This window comes from Chrysoperla carnea, chromosome 2 (assembly GCF_905475395.1).
Source record: "Chrysoperla carnea chromosome 2, inChrCarn1.1, whole genome shotgun sequence".
Classification (NCBI taxonomy): domain Eukaryota; kingdom Metazoa; phylum Arthropoda; class Insecta; order Neuroptera; family Chrysopidae; genus Chrysoperla; species Chrysoperla carnea.
The window spans coordinates 29212158-29235997 of record NC_058338.1 but is presented as its reverse complement, the minus strand read 5'-3'; the positions used below and the strand labels follow the sequence as shown (position 1 = coordinate 29235997).

General features: G+C 29.8%; 5 protein-coding genes across 5 annotated transcripts; all 5 read left to right on the top strand.

Annotated features, from left to right (window-relative positions):
- The first annotated feature begins 818 nt into the window (after positions 1-818).
- Positions 819-2026, top strand: LOC123293708 (THAP domain-containing protein 1-like). Its single transcript, XM_044874610.1, has 3 exons — positions 819-978; positions 1052-1373; positions 1926-2026. Exons 1-3 carry the CDS (start codon positions 908-910, stop codon positions 1980-1982), a joined length of 450 nt encoding a protein of 149 aa, XP_044730545.1. The 5' UTR covers positions 819-907; the 3' UTR covers positions 1983-2026.
- Positions 2027-4252: 2226 nt separating this feature from the next.
- On the top strand, positions 4253-8886 carry LOC123292610 (zinc finger protein 124-like). Its single transcript, XM_044873324.1, has 8 exons — positions 4253-4652; positions 5608-5774; positions 6100-6178; positions 6696-6888; positions 6959-7203; positions 7339-7459; positions 7823-8015; positions 8524-8886. Exons 1-8 carry the CDS (start codon positions 4253-4255, stop codon positions 8692-8694), a joined length of 1569 nt encoding a protein of 522 aa, XP_044729259.1. The 3' UTR covers positions 8695-8886.
- A 1516-nt stretch (positions 8887-10402) lies between these two features.
- On the top strand, positions 10403-12596 carry LOC123291659 (BTB/POZ domain-containing protein 1-like). Its single transcript, XM_044872020.1, has 2 exons — positions 10403-11987; positions 12275-12596. The coding sequence occupies exons 1-2, from the start codon at positions 10548-10550 to the stop codon at positions 12431-12433; spliced, it is 1599 nt and encodes a 532-aa protein (XP_044727955.1). The 5' UTR covers positions 10403-10547; the 3' UTR covers positions 12434-12596.
- Positions 12597-13707: 1111 nt separating this feature from the next.
- On the top strand, positions 13708-16864 carry LOC123293156 (protein FAM50 homolog). Its single transcript, XM_044873879.1, has 6 exons — positions 13708-13911; positions 14008-14188; positions 14297-14461; positions 15037-15364; positions 15771-15925; positions 16610-16864. The coding sequence occupies exons 2-6, from the start codon at positions 14009-14011 to the stop codon at positions 16838-16840; spliced, it is 1059 nt and encodes a 352-aa protein (XP_044729814.1). The 5' UTR covers positions 13708-13911; position 14008; the 3' UTR covers positions 16841-16864.
- Positions 16865-19739: 2875 nt separating this feature from the next.
- On the top strand, positions 19740-23609 carry LOC123292449 (fructose-bisphosphate aldolase-like). The gene is made up of 4 exons (XM_044873115.1): positions 19740-20078; positions 21564-21988; positions 23120-23449; positions 23544-23609. The coding sequence occupies exons 1-4, from the start codon at positions 19808-19810 to the stop codon at positions 23574-23576; spliced, it is 1059 nt and encodes a 352-aa protein (XP_044729050.1). The 5' UTR covers positions 19740-19807; the 3' UTR covers positions 23577-23609.
- The last annotated feature ends 231 nt before the right edge of the window (positions 23610-23840 follow it).

Sequence of the window (23840 nt, the reverse complement as noted above, 5' to 3'; positions counted from 1 at the left end):
AGAAGTAAGAAACTTTACAATTTAAAAACAAAAGAAAATATAGTTCCAAAAATATCCCATGCGCTAAACAAGTGTTCATTAGTAATAAAATTTTAAAACGATTGAACAACTTTTATTAAAGGATACAAAAAATTAAAAAGTGCTGATGTACAGACATCTATGATAATTGGATACTGGTGTCAGTACTATCAGAGAATATATCGGTGGTACTATCTTTCCGTTCAGGATAGCTCATATCGGCTGGACGCAGCCATTATTATATACGATGCGCATGTTGAACGCACCAACCAACCTACACTCAATCTACCTCTATATCTTGATTATAATAAAAACCAAAAATTTTCGGAATAACTAACCAATAATAATTAAAACTCAGAAGGGATAGCTTGACCAATTAAGCGTAATGACAGTTATTTAAACAAACTACGGCGAATTACGTCGAGCTATGTTGGCTTTAGTTATATTGGTTTGGCATTTTTTTGTTAGTTGTATGTATAATTATTTGATGTACCCGTCAATAAATTAACAAATCTGTCTACACTTTTTTTTAAGAATAAAATTGTCCCACTTTTACGCAATATCATTTTCACATTTATCTGAATCAAAACTCTTGCATTTTCAAGGGACTGTTGACGAAGAAATATAAAATATATTTTATTAAAGTATTAATATAAATAAAAAATATAGACATTAATTTGGAATATTAAAAACCTCTCTATTTCATTTTATGTATATAGAGGTAAAATATATAGATTATACCATAGACAATATACACGAGTAAACCCAAGTCATAGATATAAACCGGCTGTGTTTTAACAACTTGGTTAGTTTTTAGAAATTTGTTATTGTCAGCGAAAAATTTAATATCTACAATAAATAAAAATAATAAACACATTGATTTGTAAATATGGTTAAATCGTGTGTTATACCATATTGTAAAAATCAAGAAAAACTTCATCCACACATCAGTTTTCACAGGTACATAAAATTTAAAAAAAATATATGTATTTATAATTAGTTTTATTGGTTAATTAATGATTATATTTTTTAGATTTCCACTAACGAATGAAAATCTGTGCAATGAATGGGTAAATGCAATTAAGAGTCTGGTACATGTAGTACCAAAACCTAATCACAGAATATGTTCTGATCACTTTTTAAAAAGTGACTTCACTACAGATTCTCGACGTCGGAGGATTTTAAAAAAAGGAAGTATACCAAGTGTTTTCAATGCTGGAGCAAGTTATTCACCGACTCCTGAATATGCATCATCATCACCGGAATATTCAGATCAGGAGGATGATTATGCATCGTCGCAAGATTATTCAACACCATACTTTGAAATTAAACCAGAAAAAAGAAAAATTATTCAAGTATGTATTATAAACAAAAAATATTTCAAACTGTATAATTATATAATTTGTATAATGCGATATATGATTAAATTTCGACTTTTGCCCAATTCCCTAGATATATAAATACGTATTTCAAATACCATGTAGTCATCAGTATGAATTACTTAATCTTAACTACTCTTATCTCGTTGCTAATTTGGTGATGATTTTCACACGCCACACTGGTGTTTTGGAGTGTGCATAATTTACACTTTTCCAAGTATCTACCAAATTATGATGGCAGTGAATCAGCTTCGATTAAATTATTAGGGTTTAGCCAATGACTGTATTATCTGATCGAACAGGATTGCTCGACGTCACAATTTGTTAGATACTTGGAAAAGTATAAATTGCCCACATACCAAAACGTCATTATGCAGACCCACATCAAATTAGCAACGAGTAACACTACGATTAGCAAATTTATACCACTGATTACTACATGATAATCGTAATACGTATTTATATAATTCCATAAAAAAAAAAAGATTTACAACTTTTTTTAAATTATTGTTTTATTTTTCATTACAGACAAATATTGGCGAAATTATTGAAGTTGAATATATCGAGTCACCTAGAACACCATAAATATTAATTATTGTATAATAATTTCATTCCTATTTTATTTTATACAAATCTTTTAGTGTGATTATATTAAAATTAAATATTTAAGTAATTGTGTAAACAGTAAGTTATAAATATAATATAAATTAAATATAAAAAAAATCAATGTAAAGAGTTTTAGTAAAGTTCTAATAATTAAAACATTATTTATTTACATTGTACTTATTATTTACTACAATGCTCAATAAAAATAAAACGTTTTAAACTTAAATACACTTGTTTTCTTAAATTCATTAGCTTGATACCCGCCCACGCGTTATAGCCTTCACTTCCCTTGCTCTTTCTTATCCCTCTTCCATAACACTCAAAATAAAGGTAGTGATTGTTTTAAACAGGTAAAATATATGCGTTCGTTTACCATTTTTACGGAAATCATTAATTTATGGTCAAAAATGATGCTCATAGATAGCATACTAAGATGTCAGACATATAAAATAAATAAACATTTTTTTAAACATATCTTATCAAATTATAGCTCATTCAATAGCGTGAAAGTGTTACAAACAAGTAAGTAAACAAACGAACAACCTTAATTTCATATTTTTTAATATATATAGGGATTAGCAGACTTGGAAATTGCGTTGCAAAGCCACATAAAGTAAAAGAGCGATTCGTAGTATAATATATTTTTTGATACGCAATATTTTTCGTTTTTCCGTTATACAAATACTCATTTTTATTTATTTATGTAGATTTAAAATTTTAATAGATTTAGATTTATGGACAGGGAGTTCGCTGCGCTCGCAATATACTGTATAATGTATAATAGCATAGCCAGCTACTCCAGAAGTTTTTATGTAGGTCAGAAAATCTCGTGGGAGTCCTCTGAAGATCCTACCAAAATTTCGAACGCATAAAAGACAAATATGAATGCATTTAATGATAAACTAAGTTAAACCGCCATATGATATAAACTTCAATAATAAGCCATCTATTACATGCTTACTCACCGGCATTATGGAGCTTTCAGAATCTCGCAGAATCTAATTTCTTAGTTCGGCATTTTTTTCATATTTTCTAGAACAATTCCTTGAGTAATGTTGCTTTTCTAAGCTCACAAAACATTTTTGTAAGCATCGCCTCTTTCCGCAAATACAAAATACTCATCTCTATTGAAACGGTAACGGCTAAGCCGTAATTTACGGCTTAGAACGCAGTAATCAAACAGAAGCTATCACTTGTGTAACACCGCAAACTTTGACGACAATTAACATGGCTTCTTAATAGTTTCCGCAACCTCACCGTGTTAATGAAGTGGAACCCTAATTCAGAAGACTATCCTCTTTTCTCAGTGTAAATGTTTTATACACTAGGATACAAAAAGAATATGCAATAGATTAGGCTATAACTTCAGGCTCCGATCCATTGACGCTAAAAAGTCCGAGTTAGTCGGTGGTAAGGTATGCAAATTTTCTCGCCAGTAAAAAATTGTTTAAATTGCAAAAAATTAATAGATCCAAAATAATATTAATTCTACAGTATTTATACATAAAGAGCTTAAAAAGTGAATAATTATGTTGGAAAATAATTAGTTGCTAAGAAAAATATATTTAGGTGGTTTTTTTTTATATAAAGATTTTTGAAAAAAAAAACATGATACAATTTATTTTTAATGCAATATATTACAATATTAAAAATTGTCTATGGAATTACCGATAGATTGTGATATTGTAAAAATTTATGCAAGGCAGTTTCAATTCGGTTCTGCATGCAACGAATTATGAATGGCTACTTTTCTCTTGGACTAAATCAACTAAATGATGGATAACCAATTCGATAAAATTTATAACAAGTATCTTCTATCTTAGCCTAACTTATTACTGCTGGTCCGAAAAAAAATAGCCCTAAAAAGTCTATTGAAAAACGCGCCGTTATATGTATGAGGTCTAGCCTTTATAAATAAATTCAAGAGGTACGTGCAAATTTTTGTTTGCATAAACCATCATACAATAAAATATTACACATGATTGCATGGCGCTGGAAAATCTGGTCGTTGTTGAAAGGTAGAAAGAATTTATGACGGTTAGTTGATAGATTTTTCTAATATTCCTTCTCACTCTTGTACTAAGATATCGTGTACTAAGCACTCGTTCTCTAACTATAAACAGCTGATTATGACATCTAAAGTTGATCGGCATTCTTTCCCATAAAACGTAAACATTAGAATTATTAATGTGTTTTATAATTTTTAAAAGAGAACTCAAAAATAAATAAAATTTATTCACAAATAGAAAATGTTTGATGTAACAAAATGTCGTTTGTGTGCAAACGTAAAACCATTAATTGATTTAATTGATATAAAAACTCCAACTGATTTGAATCCAAGCTTAGAATATAAAATTTATTATTGTTTTCAAATACAAGTTGTCGAAGATGATAAATTACCTTCAACTGTGTGTTCGAAATGCTATCAGAAAGTTGATATTACATATGAATTTACTGAGCAAGTACATAAAGCTCAAGATTTATTACATAGATCACTGGGTACCCAAATATTAACACCTGACGGTGATAATATGATTGACAATTTAAAATTGGAATATTATGATGATAATGATAATAATGAAAATGAAAATGAACCTACTTTCAATATTCCTGAAGTTGATGACTGCGATTTCATAGATGTTAAAAATGGTATGTCAACTTGCTACCGTCTACGTACACTAATCTTATAGAGCTTGCATTTAAGTTCATTTGAGGACAGTTTTGATTCAAGTTTATATGAAATCATATGATAGATTGTGCTACCTACAGTTCATTCTTTTTGATGACCTACCTAGCAACTTCCAAATAATTTTTTCGGGGTGTAAACCATCTTGTGGTTTTAATCAAATCATTCAGTTTGCGATATAGCATGCTTTTAAGTTGTAATATTCTAGTTCCCACAGGGCCGGATTTAAAAGTGTGGAGGCCCTAGGGCAACAAAGAAGTAGGAGGCCCCTAATTATTTTTCAAACAAGATAAATAATTTTCATTTTTACAGTGTTAAAATTAAATTATATAGTTAGGCAAATGTAATTTTTCAATTCGAGTTCAATTTACGCATACTTCCTAAAATCTTTGTCCAAATGTATTGAAAGAATCTTACTTTCAGAATTGTACTTTTTCTAAATGTTTGGGTCGAAATATTTTGAAAAATTTAATGTGTTCACCAAAAGCAATTATTAATTTTAAAATAAGCTTTACCTATTATTCATTTAAACTTTACTGCCTATTATAGGCCTTTGTTATTTATCGTTTATAATTTTGAAAACTTCTCGTTTAATATTACGAACAATGACCCTTTTGTATGCAGTAAAGTTGATAAAAGTAAAGATAAGTTTCGCGAAATCAAAAATCTCGCAGACTGACAAAAATTGAACTTTCGGACAGAAATTGTAAATCGGACAGTAAATTACTAACATTTGGTTAATTTTTTCTTTAGGGGCGAATAACTGCCCCGACCAACCCCCTCCTGTTTGGTGACGTCCTTTTACTCAGCATATACTAGGCTATTAGCCTTTTCTTATTTTATAAAGTTGACATATATTGTAATTTATTTACTGTTGAAATAAATTAAATAATAATTAGCCAAATTTTTTCATTTTAGAAAGTCAAAATAATGATGATTCACTTGAAGAAACTTCAAAAGTAACTAAAAGAAAAACACGATCACAGGTTAATCCAAAGTCCAAATTATTTATAGGAAATTTCAAAGAGGATGACGATACAGATGAAGAAACTTTAAAAAATACTAAAAGAAAAACACGAACACAGGTGCGACAAAAAATTGATTTTTTATTAATAGGCTATTTGGCAATATGGAAAATATTGTCATAATTAATGATATGTACAGATTATAAGTTTTAAAGTCTGTGAAAATGGTTTGGACAAAGACACCCTAATTAATATAAAACATTATATTTATGATGTCACAAATTTTCGTTAATAGTCTACATTATATTATTTTTATTTGTAAATTTAAAGAAAAATGCTTATAAAATGATTAAAAGTAAACACTTTTTATAGGCTCTATAAATATATTTAATAACCTCAGATGATTTCCAGAAACCAGTCAAATACTATTCAATTTATTTTACAGATTAACACGGCTCGCAGAAAACGCTTAGGAAGTGAAGCAGTTAAAAAAGAAGATCGCAGAGCACTTCTGATTTTAAGAGGTTTAGATTTTATTTAAATCTATTTTTATCCACAATAAATATCATTTAAATAATTAATTTGATGCGTAAACCAAGTATTATTGCATCCGTAATAAACTCGAGCGTGGCTGTCACATCCTTAGTTTTAATAAATGCAGCTGTTTCGGTTTAAGTTATTTTTTAGACCATTTAGACGTATTTCGATCGTAAAGGATTATGGGTACATATAAAAAGGGCGTCGCCAAACTTGAGAGTTGCTAGCTCCTATATTACATATGTGCATTTCTAGTACCTATATTATTACATAATTGTGCATTTGATTAAACTCTTTTGGGGTCCCTTGGCGACATCCTTGAACATATAAATAAGTTTTTGAGTCAAATTAATACAAAAATAAAGTTATAACAGTACACTGCTCACTTGCTGTGTTACATCTCATATCCAATCAGTATATGTAAAATGTTTAGTAGATTATTTTCTACTTTTCAAATGATGAAAGATTTATTCTGAAAGATTTTTTATTTTATGTATATTTTAGAATGGAAAGATTATAAATGGAAATGCAGTGATTGTACAGAAGAATTTTTATCAGTAAAAGAATTACGAGTACATTATAAAGACGTTCATAAAAAGTCACCCGTTTATAAATGTTTAGAATGTTTGAAAGTTCTAGATAAATATGATGGATTTCAAAAACATGTTAGAAATCATCGAAATCAACATAAATTTTGGTATACAGCTTGTTAATTAAATTATTTGATGTAGAAATTACTGTAAATACAAAGTGGTAATATTTTTTAGCTGTGAAATATGTGGAAAATTCTCTTATAACAAAGAACATCACGAACGGCATAAAGAAACACATTCAAATGAACGAAAATATATGTGTTCGACATGTGGCAATTCCTTCAAAACTCCTGGTTCCCTAAAAATTCATGAACGATTGCATTTACCACCTGAATTAAGGGAACAATATGAGTGTGATACTTGCCATAAGAAATTGGCATCTCAAGCTAGTTTATGGTCACATAAAAAATTACATACTGGTAGGTTTTGTTTAATTTTTATTTCGAGATTTATTATTTTTATATAGAGGAACCAAATTAGACAAAACGGCTTAAACTAAGCTTTCTATATGTCCAGTTCAGGTTTTTAAAATAAATTTTATTTTATTTTTTAAGGTATTAAAGAACATACGTGTGATGTTTGTGGTAAAATATTTGCACAAAAAACTAATTTAATACAACATGCTTCGTTACACGAAGAAGGAATGCCATTTCAATGTAATTTATGTCCTCGGAGGTAGATATGATTTTATTATTTTTATCATTCGTTGGACACAGAACACAGCTGGCACCAAAGATAGCAAATTTTGTAACTTTTAAACTATAAGTTTGTTTTTTTGGCTGATATAGTAATTACGCCTGCTGTATTTTACACTTAGTGTAAAAATATATACTGAAGTGTTAATGTAGGGACAATAGAGATAGTTTTTATAGCCGCACACCCCAACGCGTGGTGGGTGGCAAAAGTAAGACAATACGGTTATCACGGTTAGGTGCCGTATTATAATTATGGGCTGTCCCTGTAAGCGATTAAAAAACTGTTCTGCATCTAACGAATAAAAACTCTGAATTATTTATATTATACATTTTAAAATTTCAGTTTTAAAACTGCAAGACGATTAAAAAGACATAATATTGTTCATACAAATGTTAAACCACATAAATGTGATGTTTGTGGTAAAACGTTTCGTGCAAAACAAACGTTAAACGATCATAAAGCAATTCATTCGGATTATTTTCCATATGAATGTGAACATTGTAAAAAAGGTTTTAAATTAAAGCAATTACTAAAGGTAATTTTATTTTTTGTTAGTACTTATTATAGAGTATCACAGTTTTCAATTAGATGTTTTAAATGATTCTTTAATTCCTTATGCGTATCGAAGTCTCAACAAAATGAAAATTTCCGTTTTGAAAACCACTGCTTACTGATATTAGATGCAAAATACTCACTAGATGGTTAAACAAATAGTAGTGTGGTTATCACCCCTAGGTATAGTAGTGAGAATTGTTTTCATGACCTCAGTTACATTTAGCAACTCTAAGGTAATCCGCTTTAGTCTCAGCTACCTTAATTGACTTAGAAGCCCTAAGAACGTCATTTTCTTCAATTTCATGGACAGTTCTTTTTCCATGCAAACAATTTTTAATCCTGCAATAGTTCAGGTAAATTTATTAATGGTGATAATTTGCTTTTAAGTAAAGATAAGAATTAGCACATGTATAATATAATCCCAAACAAGTTTCTCAGTCACTGCCAGTATGCAAAACAGACTTGAAATTATGATATTTTTATTTTAGGTTCATTTACGACAACATACAGGCGAAAGACCATATGGATGCGTAGATTGTAATCATCGTTTTGCAAATTGGTCTAATTATAACAAACATATGAAAAGTCGACATGGTATGAATATGAAATCACCTGTAACACAGTTAATTCATGATCAACAACAGCAAATGAGTAAATAAAATGAGACAAAGCTGTCTGAGACAGTATTTTTATCTGAGACAGTACTTTAAGTACATATTATCATCCATTATTATACTTGAGTTGAAATTTCTGGATTAAATCCAAAACTATGAACGGTTCATCCGAATTATGTGATGAATCATTAGAATATTGTGATATATATATAATTATTATACAAAACCATTCTTGTAATCTGCTAAAGATTGAGGAACATAAATTTAATAAAAAAATTAATTATTTATATGTTATGGATGTTATTTACCTATTTACCTTTTTTTGTTTTGAGTGGATTGGCAAGGGTTTTTGTTAAATTCAAAAAATGCATCCAAAATTAAAAACAACGTTAAAAATAATAGTTTATCAAACAAAATCATGATCCCCATAAGCGATGATAGTTATATATAATTAGTTATATAATTACTTTTAGAGAGATGCATTTAGGGCAATGCATTTATTTATAACAGGGTAACACTGCATTCATTGACAAAGCGTTTTATTTATAACTAAACATATTCATCCAGCTTTTATTTTTGTGTCTTATTATTACCCCGACGACGGCGAGGGTTATGTGTTTGACTGGTATGTATGTATGCATGTTCATTTGTTCCCTCAAAACTTCTAAACTATTTATCATAATTTGACAAATGAGATATTGTTAAAAGCGTCTTAGCGTCTTGATCGCCCGACGTTACTAGGGAACATAAAGTCATGAACTAAAAATAAATTTTAATTTAATGTTGCCGTGTTAGGTATCAAATGAAAGGGCGTAATTAGCACTTTTCAAAAAAAATATATGCAGTGGACCCGCGATAATCCGACAAACATTTTCCAAGGTGATGTCGAATTATCGAATTTGTCGGACTATAGAGTACTGCCACAAATTCTCTGTAGTCTGGAACTTTTTGAAAAAGAATACCTTGTAATCCGACAAATTACATATCAAGTGATAATATTTCAATCATTTTCTAATTTCAGTCTCAAGGTATTTGTATAATTATACCGTGCATATAGTCCAAAACATTTTTACAATATTGTAGGCAGGTATAGACAACAACCTTAATAAAAAAAATTTTTGAAATGGATTCGGCACTCAGCTAAGCTTTCCGGGCAATGTTCTTTAAACCAAAATACTTTCCCCTGCCCCCTCTTGGCGTGGACTTGAATTTGCTTATAGATTTAGAATAATTATAGAAATAGATTTTTTTGCTGAGTATGTTTATTTCAAAAAACCTTTTTACTTAAAATTTCTGATTTGCCTTCCTCTTGACCAAAAATTTCTATCTCCTGGTTCAAAAGTTGGATATGGGTTCAAGATTTATTTCAACGGATACTACCAGCCCCTTGATTGTTAATCATTTGTTCGTATACACCCCGGTATAATGACAACATTGACAACTTCATAATATATTTTTAATTATTTTGCTTTTTAACTTGACTGTTATTTATGAAATTTAAACAGAACTAGATTTAAGAACAAATTATATTGTTTATCGAAATGGTCTATCCTTTCATATTATAAAAGTTAAAACGACAACATTGCAGACTGAATGCGCCGCCGTTGCGTAGTGGTTTATCACAAAACTTCGGCAAATGCAAAAAGATATTTGACGTAATTGACGTTTCTAAAATACTTGATTCTAATTAAAAATCATAGGTGTTTACAAACAAAAAAAGCTAAAAATAATTCAGTAGTTATTTAACTAAAATAAATTAAAATTTTGGCAATTTAATACTAATATTATGTTGTAAATTTATTTGAAAATAATAAAATTTACTGAAAGTGAAAACATGCATTAATAGAATTTAACAATTCAATTTTTTCGTCATAAAGTGATTAAATAATATCAAAAATATGTCATCTGATCGAGATCCTTTGGGAAATGCAGGAAACTCCGATAAACGTGAACCAAGAAATGGAAATAATGCTGTCAACAATACTAATGAGGAGGTTTGTTGCTCATCATCAACGGATAAACCACAAAATATGCTACCATTGCCATCAAATCATGCAAGTCAAATTCAACAAGCATCCCTTGATCGTGAATCTGAAAATAATAGCCTACCACGTCGTTCAAATAGTATTGGTTCTGCCAGCACAAGTTCATGTAGTACTACATCGACAGCTCCAATAACGGGACCAAGTGGTGCACCTGTTTACAATTGGCAAGCATTAAAAACAACAGTTAAAGAACGTTTTACTTTCATGTTCAACAATGAAATATTAGCTGACGTTCATTTTATTGTGGGAAGAGATAATCAACAACAACGTATTCCGGCTCACAAGTTTGTGCTGTCGGTTGGAAGTGCTGTTTTCGATGCGATGTTTAATGGTACTTTAGCTACGAAATCGGATGAAATTGAATTACCTGACGTCGAGCCCGCTGCATTTTTGGCATTACTTAAATTTGTTTATTCGGATGAAGTTCAAATTGGACCAGAAACAGTGATGACTACTTTATACACCGCAAAGAAATACGCTGTCCCGGCACTAGAAAAACATTGTGTCGATTTTTTAAAAAGCAATTTGGGTAGTGATAATGCTTTTTTATTATTGACCCAAGCACGTTTATTTGATGAACCACAATTAGCATCTTTGTGTTTGGACATGATTGATAAAAACACAGCAGATGCTTTGGCTGCTGATGGATTTACCGATATAGACCTGGATACTTTGATTGCTGTTTTAGAGCGTGATACATTACGAATTGGCGAATCCAAATTATTTCAAGCTATTGTACGGTGGTCCGAAGCTGAATGTACCAGAGAAGAACTACCGTTAACACCAGAAAATCAACGTTCAGTTTTAGGGCGTGCATTAACGTTAATACGTTTCCCCTTGATGTCGATTGAAGAATTTGCTATTGGACCAGCACAAAGTGGCTTATTGACGGATCGCGAAGTTGTACAATTATTTTTGTATTTTACAGTAAACCCAAAACCATCTGTTGGATTTTTAGACGTACCAAGATGCTGCATGACTGGCAAAGAACAATCAGTGAGTAGATTTCAACAAATTGAAAGTCGTTGGGGCTACAGCGGTACAAGCGATCGCATTCGATTTATTGTTGATCGGCGGATTTTTGTTGTGGGATTTGGTTTATATGGTTCCATTCATGGACCAGCAGAATACGATGTGCATTTACAATTGATACACACGGCAACGAACAGATTATGCGGTTCTAATAAAACCTCATTTAATTGCGATGGGTCAAATTATACGTTCCGAGTGATGTTCAAGGAACCAATTGAAATTATACCAAATACAAATTATACGGCTAGTGCCACACTTAAGGCAAGTATTACCTTCATTTATCCTCCCAGTGTAAAAAAATTAATTAAATCAATTATTTTGATATCAATATTTTATGTTTCATAAATCATGCACAGGTACTCGGAAAACCGAATGTCTAGATATAGGAAATTAATTCATTTCGTTGAGAACCAAGTAAACGCACATACTTTTTTTCTATTTTTTATACAATACATTAGTTCATAATATTGATTTACATTATTTCTACTTATGCCTCACTCTGTGCGTATATTTATAGAACTTCAGAGTAAATTTCTTATTAATTTTAGGGCCCAGATTCACATTATGGAACTAAAGGAGCAAGAAAAATTACAATCGATGGTTCGGGTGATTCGCGTGTAACGTTTCAGTTTTCATACGCCGCAGGAAATAACAATGGCACATCTGTAGAAGATGGACAAATACCCGAAATTATATTTTATACGTAAATACAAAATGTACTGTATTAAAATTTTTTGCCATTTGTACAATTTGGCCATGTTTTAATTATTTGCATATTGCATCACTCATAAAAATTTTGCGCTGTTCATATGTATTAAGTGATATTGGAAATTATTGTGATATGTAATTTTGAAAAGAAATTTAGCAAAGAATGATGATATAATTGATAAAAATTTTTATTTGTTTTGTAAATTTTAAATGTATGTATATTGTCATTGTAATATTAATAAATTGTAAAGTCTTCTAAGTAGATAAAAGTCTGAGTAAACTTAATTTTTGTAATATAATCCCGAAAATATCGACTTATGCTTTAGATCGAAGGTCTAATAGGTCTCTTAGGAAAAAAGTTAATTAAGACGTTATAAATCCGTTTCATAACCTCTGAAACACGTTTTATGGGGTTTGGGAATGTCTAATATATATCTATTTCAAGCTATATTTGGCCACTTCAGAGATCCTTTTAACCCAAATGACCTGAAATTTGGTATTTAGAACTGCTTGATAGGTGGAACATATTTTAAAAGCGGGGATAGATATCACTAACTTGCAGAAAATTCCTTTGGGAAAAAATTAGCTTTCTTTCGGTTTTCAGCTTTGTGCACATAAACGACTACAGTGTCTCCGAACTGAGTTAAAAAGTTGAAAATTTGCATGAAGTTTGAGTTAGTCTGAAGGTAGTACCTTTTAGAAAAGTCAAGCCTCCAGCCACACTTCCCCTTTATGTATATATACATACAATCTTTTTTTGCGTTTATAAGGATTACCACTTTCTCATCCCCTTCGAAAGTTATACCTTCCCCTCTTTTATATCAAAATATCATGTTTTTAGCGATTTTCATAGTTTTACGCTTCTCTGCGGTACTATCAAATCGAGAAGGAAAATTTCTAGAAAGTCTCAAAAGTCTAGAAAGTCTCAACCTCAGTGAGGGTTATATGTGTGCAACTTCAAGTGATGAGTCTGGCCAGCTGTGTTCATGTATAGGTATTCAGACTCATGACTTGAAGTAGTATACATACAACACAGCGTAACTCTTCTTACTTCATATAATATACATGTCTAAAGATTTACTTTACTATCGGTATATGATTATTACAAGGACACAAGGGAACTCACTGGCAGTCTTTTCTCTCGCTACGCATATCGCATTCACCTACAGGCTAGCAGACCCCTGGCGTTCTCTAACTGTATTATCTCTATACCCCGTTGCCGTACGTATGCATATTGGGTAGTCCATCCTAATACGTCCATGATAGCTGTGGTAAACCTGCAAAAATGCAAATATAACTAAAATCTGCTAAAATCCCTGCTTGTTGAGTTGTTGACTCCAGGTGACAGTTGTCAATTTTGTATAAAAGAAATATTTCTGGAAGTTTTACACGTAATTTTATAATATAGAGAATTCGATACGAAGTAGCAGACAAAAATTTAAGGTTTCTAATTAAATAAATAAAAGAAAAATTATAAGTAAGTTTCACTCCAATCACATTTTACTTAATTAATATCGATAAATTATAAACTTAAGAAATTACATTAAATTTGTTGTTTTTTTCTCTCTGATAGAATGGCTCATTATAAGGGAGCTGCTAGCGAAGCAGGAAGAGCTATGCAATTAATGAAAAAACGTGAACAAGCACTTCAGGAAATTGAACTACGTAAAAAGAAAATTGAAGAGGACTTGAAGATTAATAATATTGAAAATAAATTTGCAACACATTATGATGCTGTTGAACAACAACTTAAGGTATATACGAGGCCTAATATCAAAAAGCTGAAAATTTATAACAAAATAAGATTAATTTAAGATTACTATTTCAATCAATTTTAATATGAATTTATTACTTTTGTAAAGAGTTCCACCATTGGTTTGGTGACGCTGAATGAAATGAAAGCAAAACAAGAAAATATAGTGAAAGAACGAGAAAAAAAATTAGCCCAAAAACAAGCCGAAAAAGAACGAGAAAAACAAAAAGCCTTAGAAGCTAAACAAGCTGAAAAAAATCGACAAAAGAAACAAGTAAGTAGTAGATATTGAAATTTCAGAAATATAAATAGGTCTGTTTTCGCTTTAAAAAATGTTATTTTGAGCTATATTTAAGCTACGTTATATTAAAAAGAATAAGGTAGGTTATAGTTATTTGTGCTGTTAATTAATTGGAAATTATTGAACGGCAAATTCGTAAATTAAAGTTATAGCTTTATTGGTTAATAATATTTTTTTGGGATTGGAATGAGCACACTCGGCCCATTGTTATGGAACTTTCCATAATAAAATCTCTCTATTACTAAAAAATTAGGCATGTTTAAGATTATTATTTTAGAAATTAATGAGAAAATTGTTACATGACAATGATAATAATCTTAACCAATTGCTATTTTCCCTCCCTTATTTCTAGTAGCGTTACGCGGTTTATAGCACCCATAAACCGGGTAACGCTCCTAGAAATAAGGGATTCAATTTTTTTCAACTTAGTTGATTCAAATTTATAAAATAATGACTTTAAAAGAAAAAACAGACCTATTACATTGAATATGAAAATAAATACAGATTTAAATAATGTTAAGAAAGTTTTGTGCACATTTATTATGTAGATTCAAGCATTATCATTTAGTTTGGATGAAGATGAAACTGAAGAAAATGACGATGATGGAGATGACAGTAATAGTAAAGAATCATGGATAGAAAAAATACCAAATGAGGCACCATTGCCACCACCAAAAAAGAAAATACGTAAAAATCCGGATGTGGATACAAGTTTTTTACCAGATCGTGAAAGAGAAGAAGAAGAAAATCGATTACGTGAAGAATTACGTCAAGAATGGGCTGAAAAACAAACGAAATTAAAAGAAGAAGAAATTGAAATTACATTCAGTTATTGGGATGGATCTGGACACAGGCGAACTGTTCGAATGAAGAAAGGTACTTAATAATTACGACTCTAATTATTCTTAAAATTTAAAATCTGCTATGCTAAGTATTTTGGACAAATTCTTAAAAATTTTTTCCTAGGTACAGTGATAATTTAATAGAAAATTTGTAGTATTTGTGATCCCTTGACGTAGGAGTATTGTTTTCGCCCAGTGCGTAGATAAAACGTTCAGTATTATTATCAAAAAAATTAATTTAATTTTTCATTGACATTAATTATTACACATGATTATATAGATTACTGAAACATGTTGTACTAAATATAATCGGTATTAAAGACAGATTGAATAAAATTAATTTTATAAGTGGGCGAATTTATTTCAAATAATCGAGGAGAAAATATTTTGTAATAATTTTTTGATTGATGATCAATTTAACAATGTTTTTCTTTTGTTAGGTAACTCCATGTATCAATTTTTACAAAAATGTTTAGAATTATTACGAAAAGAATTTAGCGAATTGAAAACTGTAATGGCTGATCAATTAATGTATGTTAAGGAAGATTTAATTCTACCGCATCACTACACGTTTTATGATTTTATTGTGACAAAGGTAGGAAAACTAAGTTCTATTTAATAATACTTATAAAGTTTTACTTACTTTCGGTTCTCGCACTTTATTGACTTCACAATTCTCCACACATGGATGGATTGTTAAGTACTGCAGTTATCTCGTGAGACAAAACACGGAAAATAGAAAAACATATAATTTATTATTTTTACCTTATCTTCGTGACAAAACACAATAGAGTTATTTTTCTTGTTTAATTTTAAAGAAAATGAAAATAGCTTGAAGAAATAATCGTGTATTTCAAAAGTAATTTACATTAGAAAAGTTTTTAGTGTACTACACACTGTACACTTTTTAATCGGCCGTTAATATAGGATGTCTCAAAATTAGCGCAAGATTTGAATGTTTGCCCATTTACGTGGTATAGTGTTGACAATGAAAAAGCGGGACAGCTGGCATTTTAGAGCATTAAGCAGCCACAGTTCGCGATTTTTGTATAAACTATGGTTAAAATAGTGTTTTAGCTTCATCAAATGTGAAAAGATAAATTCAAAAAAAAATTCAAAGAGATTGGACATTGATAGAGTACTCAAATTATGGGGTTAATCATCAAAATTACTTCTTGCGTTAATTTTGGGACACCCTTTATTTACATGGTAAAAACGTACTATATTTTATTATCTTGTTAGAATGACATGTTGAAATAAATTTAAATACTGATTATAGGCTCGTGGAAAAAGTGGTCCATTATTCCAGTTTGATGTTCATGATGATGTTCGAATGGTTAGTGATGCTACCGTTGAAAAAGAAGAATCACATGCCGGTAAAGTTTTGTTGCGAAGCTGGTATGAACGTAATAAACATATATTCCCTGCGAGTAGATGGGAACCGTATGATCCAACAAAAAGCTATGACAAATATACAATTTCTGATAAAACTAAAAAAACTGTTCCTTAGTCACTTAATTGTAAACTTTTTAAATTTTCCAATAAAAATGATTTAAATCAAATCGATATTGATGAAAAGTGCAGTTTCATTTATATTTGATACTATTCAATTTATGAGGACTCTTTTTATGGCAATTTTTAAAATATATAATAAATTTCTAAATGTTAAATCAGACTAGAGACTTTGCAAAACGAGAAAATCTGAAATTATCAAGGAATATAATTCGACCTAACATTATTATGGCAATATCACGGAAACTTAAGAAATTTAAGGATATATCAGAGAATTTTATAAAAGTTGAAACACAGCATTATTATTTATACAGGATTGTTCCTTAATATATTACCACGTAAATGATAGAAATTTTGTAGAAAAAAGGAGGTTTTTTACATAAAATAACTTTTAAATAAAAATGCCATGATCTAAAGTCTCCATCATCACATGAAAGAATCCATGATCAGTGAAAAATTCATTTAGTTCGGATAATTTGTTTGGGAGTTACAGCGCGACTACATATACGTTGTCACTAAAAATATCAAAAATATCATTAAATTTTTGATTTGGTTTTGTGGAGTGAAAACTGTTAACAACTTTCTATAAGAAAGTTAAAATTTGTTTAGTTTAAAAGATAATTTATTCGAGTGAAAACCAGATACCTGGCAACTATATCATTTGTTTTAAATTTTTAATTATACTGTTTATACAAATCTAGTTTATTTAATATTTGATATCATTGCAAAAACAGATAATGATGTAGGATTAATAATTATATAGGGTGATCTGATCAATATGTTACATATTAAATTCTAATCGTCAATATTTTACTAAAAAGCTGTAATAAACGTTAAACATAAACCTACTGTTGTGCCTATATCAGAAAAAATGCTTTCAATTTTGGATATTACTTTATAATTTCAAAAATCATAAGGCTTATTTATAGCTGTCACGTAACAGTCCGGGTATCCCTTGTATTTTTTCTAAGCTAATGTTGTACTTTTTGAGCCATAATTTTTTTAATTTCCTAATTTGGATGTGTTATTGTCGAATTTGTTCTTTTACCATAAAAAACTATTGGGGCGATGAGTTTAAATTTTCAAAGAAGCAAAATATTGCTACGTGTTAAATACATGCAAAGCTAGCTCTCTACAATTTGAGTTACACCGACTTTTGTTACGAAAAGGTAATTTGATTTTATAGTTCTACTAATAGAAAGCATATTAACTGGTAGGAGAAGCTTCTATATTTCAAAAAAGTAAAAAGTAACGCGGAGGTCTCGGGCATTGATCTCGGTGCCTCTAGCATGCTAAGCAAGCGCTCTATCATCTGTGTTTTACTCCCTGTTTTACAGTCTCTACAATATTCAAAATAATAATTAATCTGATTTTTTTAAACTGAAGTCTTTAAAGTGTCATATTTTGCTTAACAGAAAAGCTTTGGTAAGCAATTAGCTAAACATGTTTTTTCATGCAGACTTGCAAGCACATGGCTATTCATGTAAATTTTTTTAGCATAAATTGCGTAATAGCTCGGTAGTAATTGGAAATTAATACCATTCATAAAATTAGTACCATTCGCTAACAAAATTTTTGAGAAATTTTAAAATAAATCAACCTCAAATTCGTAAATGAATTATTTGTGAAGTTTTCAAAAATATTGTTTAAAGCCGGTAAACATTCGAAGAAATCTGGTTAGTATATAGTTTTTAATTTCGAATCTATAATTACATCAATACATTAGCTTTAAAGTTCAAAACATAACGTATTGATGATTATAATAATGATGACTTAATGAACTTGGTAGTTTTATTTGAAAACAAATATACAGAATCGAATGACCCTTAGATTTTTTTATTTAAAAATAAGCTTTGATAACAGATTAGTTTTAAATAATAACAAGAAAATAGATAACATTTTACAGGATGGCTCTTCCATACTAAATTGTAAATATTTTAAATATTTGGTGTGCAATTGAATTTCGTCATAAGCACATAAGGGGTCATCCATAAATTACGTCACGTCAATTTTACGATTTTTAACTCCCCCCCCCCTTGTCACAGATGGTTACAGTTTTGAAGCCCCCTTTCCTTGGTACGACGTCACTTATTTTATAATTTAAACTATTTAAAAAAATCAAAAATATTTTAAAAATAATTTAATGTTGTAAACCGGATTTCAAGGGACCTTTAGCAAGGTAAGTGATTTTATCCTTGATAATTATATTTTGTATACGATATGGTACAAAAGCGTAGGAATGTAGTACAAAGTAACATAAATCTGTTGAAAGGTAAGTATATCCAAATACTTCGTACTTAATTTTTACATGTTTAAGCAATCAAGTTGACGGGTATTGAAATGAATTTTTGTTTGAATACAATTAACGACTTTGCACGTAGCTGAAATATAAGCTGTTAAAATTTGCAATTTTAATTTACGTATAAATCGAATAAATCGATAATTAACTAGTTGAGTCCCACATAAACAGATGATGCAGATGTTTAATTATTTGTTACTATTCATTTTATTATTATTATTTATATTAAATAAAAGTTATTTAAAGAAGTGTAATTAATTAAAAATTGGCCGTATTTATTTTAATCGTTCGATTAATTTTACCATATTAGACGATTAAAAGTTACTTAACAGAAATTATGTATGACTGGGTCTTGGGGAGAGGGTCCACTAAATATCAACATGGCGTTACATGTTAAGGCCTAAGGGTTGAAAAGTATAGAAAACGCGACACTTATTTATTACGTAATCTGTAGGTACATGTACATAGTAGATGAAAATTAATTCTGCATAGCACAAACTTTTGAGATAATTACTACTGGAGGTAAATTATTGTGTGACACCCGGTATAAATTAGTAATAAAATTAATTAAGAATATAAAATTTAATGCAGTGACTTCCCTTGCTTTATTAACGACGATATTTTTAAGTAAACAACCAGCAGTGCATACATTTAAAATATACCACAATGACTACAAACGTACAACATTTATCGAAACAACAATGCTTGGAATTAACAAAGGTAACAAGTGCAATATTAGCTAAAGGAAAAGGAATAATAGCCGCTGATGATGCACTTGATGATATTGGACGAAAATTAAAAAATGTTGGATTAGAAAATACTGTTGAAAATCGCCGTAAATATCGTGAATTACTTATTACTGCTGACAAGGAAATGGCTCTTTATGTATCTGGAATTATATTGACACCTGAAACACTTTATCAGAAAACATCTAACGGTAAATACAGTATCATTTATTACAATTTAAATTGTAATTTATAATTAGCAGGTACCCCCTGTTTCGTTGGGAACCCAAATTATTTTTCTAAAATATAAGTAGTAATTACTTATAATCCCGAAATCATGTTCGATTTGACACATACATTCCAAATTTCAAGCGGTTACGTCCTATAGTTGGTTTTTTGATAATCGTACAGGAACCTAACATTTTTCCCCGATAAAAAGTATCGCATCCAGGTAATCCAGGCAAAAATTATAAAAGTATCTGTTAACCATCTAAATCCGTTTAGCCATATTTTCGCGTGATTCAAAACATCCAAACTTTCATATTTAGACTTATTTACATTTATTTTATAATTACAGCGAACCCCCGTTAATCCGGCTCCTGACTAATCCGACGCCCCTTGTAATCCGATTTTTTTTTTTTTAATTGAAAGATAACTTTTATCGATAAAAATGCTTCAACCAAAAAATGTAGGGTGTGTAGGAGCACATCTTACGTAGGCATAATTATACTTGAACTAGGTTTTCAAGCTCAATGAACAGCTCACTCTACTCCATAACTCGTAATCGATAGATGAACACTTAAAATTAGAAAGTTTTTATCTATTGATTCAAAAAGTAACATTTTAGGTATAAAAACGAACTGGACAGTTACCCAAAATTGTTTTTTCGTATCAAAATTGTTATTTCGTATAATTGTTTCTGCGAAATCTAGACACTCCGAAAAAATTTTTGAAATAAATTCAATAAAAGTGGTTCGTTTTTCAATAAAGACCATTTTTGTTCAAATTGAATGAACAAATCCACAAAAAGTTTGATTTTTGCTATAAATTACTGTCTAAACTATTCGGTTTACAAAAAAAATGTTTGCAGCGTGTTTATAGAGAACAACTTTATAGTTTAAAGCGTTCATCTAATGTTTACCAGTTATGAATATCAGAGTGAGGTTTTAATTGAACCTGAAAACTTAGAATTCGAGGCCGATAAGATGTGTGGCTTTGAAACTAACATTTTCCGTTTGAAGTATTTTCCTCGGTTAAATTGATTTATCGATATATGGTTTGATTTAAGTGTAACTTATTCATCATTCATGTTTAACTATTAATTCTTCAAAAATATATAATTCTTTGTTGTAAAGTATACTGTGCATTAGTTGTTTCCAAGTCCCGATTTAACACAAGATAATAAACATAAACATTAGCAGGTTGAATAATGTATTGACCTTATTGACCTTATTGAATATTGACCTTAGAATAAAAAAACAAAAAATTGTTGTTAATTTTTTGTATTATATAAAAACGTATTTCGACTACCAAGTAGTCATCATCAGTATGAATTAGCTAATCGTATTTACTCTTATTGTGTATGTTACTCGTTGCTAATTTGGTGGTGGACTGGGGCAGTTATGTCTAAAGCTATATTCGAATTTAATTATTAATGTTGGAAGTTTTTAAAAATTATGAAATAATTTTGTTTATAGGTGTTCGATTTGTGGATGTTTTAAACCAAAAAGGAATAATACCGGGTGTAAATGTTGATGGTGGTCTAGTGGATTTACCATTTACCGAAGATGTTGCTACTCAAGGATTGGATAATTTACATGTACGATGTGCTGAATATAAAAAAGAGGGTGCAAGATTTGCCAAATGGCGTGTAGCGTATAAAATTACAGAAACTACACCATCAATGCTATCAATTCAAGAAAATGCTAAAATACTTGCACGATACGCTTCTATATGTCAAGCGAATGGTTTAGTTCCAATTGTTGAACCAGATGTTTCAATTGAAGGTAATCATGATTTGGAAAGATGTCAAAAAGTTTATGAAGTGGTCTTATCACATGTTTATAAAGCTTTGGTGGATTATAAAGTGTACTTAGAAGGAACTTTATTAAAAACAGCATTTGTAAGTATATAAATTTCTTAGAGCTTTATAAAATTAGATAAACTCTTGCTTGTTGGGTATGTAAAATATGAGAATAAGATCTGTTAACTGATTTTTATATCTGAGAGTGAGACCTTAACTAAACAAAAAACTCATGTTGCTAGATTGGAAACTGCTGCAGTTCCCTGCCAATTTTGTTGCAATAACAGCTTGTCTCTGGTCTGCCTAAAAATTTTTCAAAGTAATTATTGTTAAAAAAATCAGAAACTCCCGGAGAGAGTTTTGCCCAAATTGTGAAGATTGTTTATAATTGTTTATAATAATATCCGAAAGTTTCTTTGATGAACTTTTCATTGTTTTTAGTAGCAGACGTTTCATAAGCATTTTCATTTCAAAAATTTGTACTGCTTAGAATTAGCAAGTAATCATTTTATCAAACTAGAATATCTTAAAAACGGTTTCATGACAAAGCTTATACCTTAAACTATCGTTGTAAATGTGCTTAGAAAAACATACTAAGCGCAAAAAATAGTTTAAATTCATAAATCCTTTAACCCCATGGGCGTTGAAATATGGGGAGTTTGAAATTTAACAAATCCCACTTTTACGCCAATGAATTGGTGATAAACTTAATTTTTATTTGGCTATTTGGCCTATAAAACAAAACAAAGTAGAATTTCGGTTTTGGACCCAAACGAAGCAACTTGATGCTAAGGTCAGTGTAACTAAATAGTCGTATAGACCTGTTGTACTATGTGTGGTAGAGCATTGCACAGGCCTTTTAGAGACCCTCTATATAAAGTGATGGGAGTTAATTTAACAACATCATTTTCACAAGTAGATACATCAGATTGGAAAATGGTGTATATAGCCTTTATAATAACCATTTCAAAATCAAATATCTATATTTACTCTTGTATAAAGAGCCTGTTTATTCATATCATTATAGCTTGACCATATTATCAACTTTAAAAGATAATTTCATAGAGAATGCTACTATGATACTGCATGAATATTATTTAACGAAAAACCCGTTAAAAAACTCTTTTTCTACTTCGACATACAGAAAAATATAATAGCCGTACCATATGACCCAATAGAAAACTATTGAAAACGTTTACATATCTAATAAATTTTTATAATTTTTTATAGGTGACCCCAGGTCTTTCTGTTTTAAAATCAAAAACTATGGCACAAATTGGTGCCGCAACAATATCAACTTTACAAAGGACCGTACCAGCCGCTGTACCTGGCATTGTATTCCTTTCTGGTGGACTATCCGAAACAGATGCTACATTATGTTTAAATTCTGTTACAAAAGAAGCTGCAACTCGTTTAACAATCGATAAAAGAGGTAGCAAATGTCCATGGACATTAACATTCTGTTATGGACGTGCTTTACAATTCACTGCATGGAAAGTTTGGGATGGTAAAGATAAAAACGTGAAAGAAGCTCAAGAAGAAGTTATAAAACGTTCAAAAGTAATACTTTTACGAATTTCATAATATTTATTGAATGAATTTTTGTATTGTTGAATATAATTTTTTTATTTATCGTTCTTTTTTTTTTTTACAGACAAATAGCTTGGCTTCTTTAGGAAAATACTAAAATTCTCTGAATAAAGGATTGTTTTTTCTTTAAGTTTATTTTGTATATTTAAAAAGAATTACTTAACAATAATGTAATATTATAAGTAAATCATAATTCATTAAACAATAATGTAAATATCGTTTTTTATTTCTATTTTGAATTTTTTCTGACATCCCTACTTCTCAATAGAAGGCAGTAGATTTACATCGCAAAATGTAAGGGCTATATTTTTTGAAGGTATTGTTCAAATTGATTATCTTCAGTTTGGGGTATGAGTAAAAT

Coding starts and splice junctions, on each gene's coding strand:
- LOC123291659 (XM_044872020.1), top strand. CDS start 10,548: ATGTCATCTGATCGAGATCCTTTGGGAAATGCAGGAAACTCCGATAAA. Junction 11,988..12,274: donor CGGCTAGTGCCACACTTAAG/GCAAGTATTACC, acceptor TATTAATTTTAG/GGCCCAGATTCACATTATGG.
- LOC123293708 (XM_044874610.1), top strand. CDS start 908: ATGGTTAAATCGTGTGTTATACCATATTGTAAAAATCAAGAAAAACTT. Junction 979..1,051: donor CCACACATCAGTTTTCACAG/GTACATAAAATT, acceptor TATATTTTTTAG/ATTTCCACTAACGAATGAAA. Junction 1,374..1,925: donor AAAAAAGAAAAATTATTCAA/GTATGTATTATA, acceptor TTTTCATTACAG/ACAAATATTGGCGAAATTAT.
- LOC123292610 (XM_044873324.1), top strand. CDS start 4,253: ATGTTTGATGTAACAAAATGTCGTTTGTGTGCAAACGTAAAACCATTA. Junction 6,889..6,958: donor CGAAATCAACATAAATTTTG/GTATACAGCTTG, acceptor AATATTTTTTAG/CTGTGAAATATGTGGAAAAT. Junction 7,460..7,822: donor TGTAATTTATGTCCTCGGAG/GTAGATATGATT, acceptor TTAAAATTTCAG/TTTTAAAACTGCAAGACGAT.
- LOC123292449 (XM_044873115.1), top strand. CDS start 19,808: ATGACTACAAACGTACAACATTTATCGAAACAACAATGCTTGGAATTA. Junction 20,079..21,563: donor TTATCAGAAAACATCTAACG/GTAAATACAGTA, acceptor TTTTGTTTATAG/GTGTTCGATTTGTGGATGTT. Junction 21,989..23,119: donor CTTTATTAAAAACAGCATTT/GTAAGTATATAA, acceptor AATTTTTTATAG/GTGACCCCAGGTCTTTCTGT.
- LOC123293156 (XM_044873879.1), top strand. CDS start 14,009: ATGGCTCATTATAAGGGAGCTGCTAGCGAAGCAGGAAGAGCTATGCAA. Junction 15,365..15,770: donor AACTGTTCGAATGAAGAAAG/GTACTTAATAAT, acceptor TTCTTTTGTTAG/GTAACTCCATGTATCAATTT. Junction 15,926..16,609: donor ATGATTTTATTGTGACAAAG/GTAGGAAAACTA, acceptor TACTGATTATAG/GCTCGTGGAAAAAGTGGTCC.